General features: G+C 38.5%; 1 protein-coding gene across 1 annotated transcript in view; it reads right to left on the bottom strand.

Moving 5' to 3' along the window:
- The window catches only part of LOC106518454 (neurofilament heavy polypeptide), a gene marked incomplete in the record, with an annotated part of 12331 nt that extends 6241 nt beyond the window's left edge, over nucleotides 1-6090 (bottom strand). The window contains 6 exon segments of the mRNA XM_014009753.1: nucleotides 265-351; nucleotides 506-565; nucleotides 769-810; nucleotides 939-1025; nucleotides 3185-3271; nucleotides 5471-6090. Of these exon segments, the coding sequence (XP_013865207.1) occupies nucleotides 265-351; nucleotides 506-565; nucleotides 769-810; nucleotides 939-1025; nucleotides 3185-3271; nucleotides 5471-6086 (979 nt within the window).
- Between the last annotated feature and the right edge of the window lie 484 nt (nucleotides 6091-6574).

Below are 6574 nucleotides of genomic sequence, written 5' to 3'. Positions count from 1 at the left end.
ATAAAAAGTTGCATTTTGAAAACTCTGACTTGCTCATTTTTCTCAGCTCACATATGACGAGACAACCAGTGTGATGCTCTGCATTTGATGCCTGGCTGGTAACACTGTATTTGTATTTGTCATTAGATCCTCATCATGCAACACATTCTCACTTTGGAAAAGCGTCAATATGTGACGACTTGGGAGTGAGAATGTGTTGCATCATGCTGCACTGAGACATGAGCAAACAGACATGTACACAGTTCCACTCATGTTAAATCTCACCAGCTTTTGTAACATTAAGATGTTCCTTCTTGAGGACAGAAGCAGTCACTGGCTTCACTTCTATGACTCGTTTTTTGGGTTTTATCTCTGTAACGAAAACACACACACACACAGAGTTTATTTACCAGGTAATTATTTATAAAGAAGTACAAACTGAGTCTATTTAGATCAAATTAAAAACATTTAAAAGTTTTTTTTATTCTAGTTTAAATTTCTATATGTTTGTTGGTGGTTGTATTACCTGGTTTAACAGATTTAGTTCTGACTTTTGCTTGTGGTTCCTTTTTGTGCTCCTTCAGAGCTGTCAATGGCAAAACGTTTTGCACAACTTTTGTGAATAAATAAATATAAATGCATTAAATATGATTAATTGACTATTACTAAAAATGAGTTTGAGTTCCAGTGTTAACATGCTAAAGTATATAAGTATTACAACATTTAAATAACTACTGTTACTGTACAAATAAATTACTAAAACAAACAACAATTCATGCTTTGCTTCACCTGTCTTCAGCAGTCCTGGTTTAGCTGTCACCTCAGGAACCTCTGAGTTTGAGGAACACAAAAACCATAAAAAATATTTAAGTGATAACATAATCATGGTGCAGTCTAAAAAGCTGCATTACATCGTGAAAAATAAAATTAACACTCATGGTAAATCAGTGTAGTCTCACCAGCTTTTGTTATATTTCGATGTTCCTTCTTGAGGACAGAAACAGACACCCGCTTCACTTGTGTAATTAGTTTTTTGGGTTTGACATCTGAAATGAAAACAAGAAACAAAAACAATTATTGACTAATTGTATTAAATTTTTTTAAAGAAAATCTTTTCTACAGCCCATGTAAAATATTTAGACTCAAAAGGTTCAGAGGTCCATGAAAAAACCATGAAGAAAATTAAGAGTCATCCAGTTTTTTATGTCTTTGAGACATGCTTGTAGTTTAAGTAACTGATTAGATTCATCAGGTTTGATGGATAAATATAACTGAGTGTCATCAGCATAGCAATGGAAATTTAATAACGTTACCTAATGGAAGCATATATAAAGTAAAGAGGMTTGGTCCAAGCACTGAACCCTGAGGAACTCCATGACTAACTCTGGTGTAAGCAGAAGATTCATAATTAACATTAACAAACTGAAATCTATCAGTTAAATAAGACTCAGACCATTTTAAAGCTGTTCCTGTAATCCCAATATCAAGTCCAAGCTTCTGTAGAATATTGAGATCAAACGTATCATTTGCAGAACTGAGATCTAACAGGACAAGAATGGACACAAGTCTACTCTCTGAGGCCATGAGATTAAGTAATGAGTAAGGAATAAGTAAGGAAATCTCTTTATTGATAAAAATAAATAATAGCTACAAACTTTTATTTGGAAAATGGAAAAAAGAACAGATTTTACATAGTATTGTTCAAATGGACTTGTTTTGGTAACAAATACGTAAATATTTTCACAACCTCGGAGCAGACAAGTTCTATTCCCCCGCATATTGGGAACCACTGACCTAGATATATTATACTGTACTTAGAGACAGAGCTGGAAACTGGAATTTGAAGTCACAAAGCCTGAGCGTACCCGAAAGATTGGCCGCAGTAGCCTAAAATTTCTAAGTCTCACCCTTCCTCTGCCCATCTGTTTTTTCCGCTTATCTGGGGTCGGGTCGCGGGGGCAGCAGCCTAAGCAGAGAGACCCAGACTTCACTCTCTCCAGCCACTTGGGCCAGCTCGTCTGGGGGAATCCCAAGGTGTTCCCAGGCCAGCCGAGAAACATAGTCCCTCCAACATGTCCTAGGTCTTCCTCTGGGCTTCCTCCCAGTGGGATGTACCTGGTACACCTGACCAGGGAGGCATCCTAACCAGATGCCCGAGCCACCTCAACTGGCTCCTCTCAACGTGGAGGAGCAGCAGCTCTATTCTGAGTCCCTCCCGGATGACTGAGCTTCTCACCCTATCTATAAGTGAAAGCCCAGGCACCCTGGGAAGGAAAATGATTTTGGCCGCTTGTATCCKCAATCTCGTTCTTTCAGTCACTACCCAAAGCTTGTGACTATAGAAAAGGGTAGGAACATAGACTGACTGGCAAACCGAGCTTCACCAAGACAGACTGGTACAACACCCACATCACTCCACAGGTAGCGCCAATCCACCTGTCGATCTGATGCTCCTTTCTACCCTCATTCATGAATAAGACCCCGAGATACTTAAACCCCTCCACTTGGGGCAGGACCTCCTCCTCAAGCCCGAGAAGTCACCCCACCCTTTTCTGGCTCAAGACCATGGCCTTGGGTTTGGAGGCACTGATCCTTATCCCGGACACTTCACAGTCGGCTGCAAACCGCTCCAGTGAGAGCTGGAGATCACAATCTGATGAAACCAATAGGACCACATCATCCACAAAAAGCAGATTCGATCCTAAGGTCACCAAAACGGATCTGCTCAACACCTTGGCTGTGCCTAGAAATTCTGTCTATAAAAGTTAGGAACAGAATCGTTGACAAATTGCAACCTTGGCGCAGTCCAACTCTCACCGGAAATGAGTCCGACTTACTACCAGCAATGCGGACCAAGCTCTGGCACCGGTCGTCTCACCCTTCCTTAGAAATTATAATTGACATTGTAACAGCCTGCTAGAGAGTTGGTACAGTGTGTAGTACAGACCCATAGCCCTAGTGTGCAGATAGTGACTTAAAAAGTACATATAGCAGCACTTAAAACATTAGGCATTATGGCTTCAATTTTGAAGAACAGTAGAAGGATGAAAAACTTTATCCATCTTTATTCATATGTAAATATTTTTGCACTGGAAGTAATTTCATTCATCACACAATGACCTCCACCAGACCCGGGAGGTTTCCATTCAAGTATGAAACAGCTGAGATCATGAGATTCATTCATCTTAAATGCTGCTAGACTCACCGGTTTTTGTAACGTTAAGGTGTTCTTTCTTGAGTACTGAAGCAGACACTCGCTTCACTTCTGTGATTCTCTTTTTGAGTGTGACATCTGAAATTAAAATAAAAAATGAGTATTGATCATTTTTATTGAGATTTATTAAAAAAGTAACACTTTACAGCCTATTTAAATTAGAATTTCTTAGACTGAAAAGGTGAAGTGTTCCACAAACAAGAAACAAGAAAATGTACACAAAATGCGTGTATGTTTTGGAAGTGTGGGAGGAAACCCATTCAAGCAGAATGTGGAAACTCCACACAGAAAGACTCTGGGTTCAACGGGGGGACCAAACCCAGGACCTTCTTGCTGTGAGGCATCAGGACTAACCACTGATCCATCATGCTGCCTTATTCAACTTCTGTGCTCAAAAGGATCCTGTCCAACCAAAAGTCAGAGTGTCCTCTGCTCCCCATGGGGTTTATGACCTCTCACAACAAACCATTTGGTCCCTTGAAATGAGAGATTAATTTGCATTGCTGGTTATAATTTAGCCAAGTTTCCAGAAAGTGTTGGACTCTGACAGGATGACACTTTGTCAGGGTTTCTATTCATAAATTTTACGGACAGATAGGAGTGACAAGTCTCTGCTGTCGGAGGGAACAAATTACTGTACATCATTACTGTTTGTGGATAATGTAGTCCCATTAGCCTCATTAAACAGAAACCTCTAGCAGGCATTGCAGCACTTTGCAGTTGAGAGCACCTCCAAGTCAAAACCCATGATCTTCAACTGGAAAAAGATAGATTGTTACCTTTTGGTTGAAAATGACCCACACACCAAATGCAGGAGTTCAAGTATCTTGGTGTCTTGTTCAAAAGTGGGAATACACTTCACTCATGACATCATGTATATCATTATCCGCCACTTTCTTTAATGATTGGACAAGCGGCATGGAATATATGGAGTGATAATATAACAGAAATAATGTTCTTAGAGTGAATTTCGACAAATCCACCTTCATTAAATACAGGAAATTTCATTTGGAACGTTAGCTGGAAGGTCTTTGACAGACTAGGAAAGTGATCAGAATTGTTAAAAAGGTTGGTGTTTTTATCGGTATCTTGTAGCTTGAGCTTGCCGCATCGATCGAGTGTGTGTGTGTGTGTATTTTTATCATTCAAGCCACTGCTTCAGCATTGTTTTAAGAATTTAATGATGTGGTAAAAAATTGTGTAAGCAGTAATGTTATCCCCACATGTGTGACTGACGGCAGTAGAATGCCTTGTGCAGCTAGCATGGATGCTACCAGTACAGAAAAATCATTATAAGGTTTACTGTACCCGTTTATCATCAGAAAGCACAGGGATAGTATCAGAGTGGTCCCGTGTTGGCCTTTTACCTCCAATAAATTGTTTAGAGTAGATGCAAGTCCATATTTTTTCCTGTCAAATTCAGCTTGTATAATTGCTTGAATCCAGCTGTTAGCCTGCATCTCACCTTGGGAAAAGTGAGAAAAAAATAGTCCTTCTCTGTGGGGATGATAGCTGTATCCTGAGTCACTGTTCCAAGTAACATAGAACAATGGTCTGTGGTCCTCCCAGTGGAATTTGATGCCATTTTCTGAAATTTCTTTAAGTTTAAACACAGCTAAACTGCGCATTGTGGTCAAAACCAATAGAGTCACTACCAGAGTTTGTACCTACACCGGTGTCAAGCGTACATAATCTTGTGTGTTTCAAAATTAGCCTGGGTGGAAAACGCCATTTGTGTGGTTTGGACACTTGGTAACAATGCTTTCTAGACACGTTCCAAGGGAGGTGTTTCAGACATGTTGAAACCTTGGGGAAATTTAGGAATCACTGATAAGAATATATCTCACTGCTGTCCTTGGGATACCTATGAGTCCAACTGGAAAAGAGAAGTAGCTGAAAAGAGGAAGGTGTGGGGATCTCTGCCTAAGCTAGTCTTCCAATGACCTGATCTTGGCTAAAATATGAAAACTGTAACTTAGTCCACATCTTTCACCAAAGAAGGCAGTTTTGTAGAGTCAACATTCAAAAAGGAAGTGCCAGATTTTTTGGTTAGTTGGCATCTCATCAACAATGACCTTATCACCAATTTTGGTCCAATTATTTCTATTCTTGTCTAAAACAACTACAAAAGTTTTAGCTTCTTTTCTAAATAGCTCGTTAAGAAAAAGAGCATGCTAACAAATCATATTAAATATTTGAATTCAACACTTGACAAAAAACAGCATTGCCACTGGAAGAAAAAAAGTTTAACCATTTGTCTCTGAGTCAAAAGCATACCTAGCTTTGGTGTAGTTTTCTTTTCCTCTTTTCTAATCTTCTCTGCTYGTTCTTGTGAAGGTCTGAATGGTTTTTCTTTTCCAACTCTTTTTTTTGGTTCTGAATTTATTGTTGGCTTCTTTAGTTCTTTTACTTCTTCTTTGGGAGCGTTCTTCTCTTCTGTCTTTTCTTTGGGAGGTTTCTTTTCTTCTATCTTTTCTTTGACAGGTTTCTTTTCTTCCACCTTTTCTTTGGCTGGTTTCTTTTCTTCTATCTTTTCTTTGGCTGGTTTCTTTTCTTCTACCATTTCTTTGGGAGGTTTCTTTTCTTCTACCTTTTCTATGGCAGGTTTCTTTTCTCCTATCTTTTCTTTGGAAGGTTTCTTTTCTTCTACCTTTTCTTTGGGAGGTTTCTTTTCTTCTATCTTTTCTTTGGGAGCTTTCTTATCTTCTACTGTTTCTTTGAGAGGTTTCTTTTCTTCTATCTTTTCTTTGGGAGGTTTCTTTTCTTCTACCTTTTCTTTGGCAGGTTTCTTTTCTTTTTTCTTTTCTTTTGGATGTATCATTTCTTCTAACTTTTCTTTGGCAGGTTTCTTTTCTTCTATCTTATCTTTGGGTTGTTTCTTTTCTTCTATCATTTCTTTGGAAGGTTTCTTTTCTTCTGTCTTTTCTTTAAGTGGTTTCTTTTCTTCCATCTTTTCTTTGGGTTGTTTCTTTTCTTCTATCTTTTCTTTGGGAGGTTTCTTTTCTTCTACCATTTCTTTGATAGGTTTCTTTTCTTCTACCTTTTCTTTGGCTGGTTTCTTTTCTACTATTTTTTCTTTGGTATGTTTCTTTTCTTCTGTCTTTTCTTTGGCTGGTTTCTTTTCTTCTAGCTTCTCTTTGGGTTGTTTCTTTTCTTCTACCTTTTCTTTGGGAGGTTTCTTTTCTTCTATCTTTTCTTTGGGTTGTTTCTTTTCTTCTATCTTTTCTTTGGCTGGTTTCTTTTCTTCTACCTTCTCTTTGGGTTGTTTCTTTTCTTCTACCTTTTCTTTGGGAGGTTTCTTTTCTTCTATCTTTTCTTTGGGTTGTTTCTTTTCTTCTATCTTTTCTTTGGGAGGTTTCTTTTCTTCTACCTTTTCTTTGG

The sequence above is a fragment of the Austrofundulus limnaeus genome, unplaced genomic scaffold (genome assembly GCF_001266775.1).
Source record: "Austrofundulus limnaeus strain Quisiro unplaced genomic scaffold, Austrofundulus_limnaeus-1.0 Scaffold61, whole genome shotgun sequence".
NCBI lineage: Eukaryota > Metazoa > Chordata > Actinopteri > Cyprinodontiformes > Rivulidae > Austrofundulus > Austrofundulus limnaeus.
Note: the sequence above shows the minus strand (reverse complement) of the source record. Positions and strands in the feature narration are given on the sequence as shown.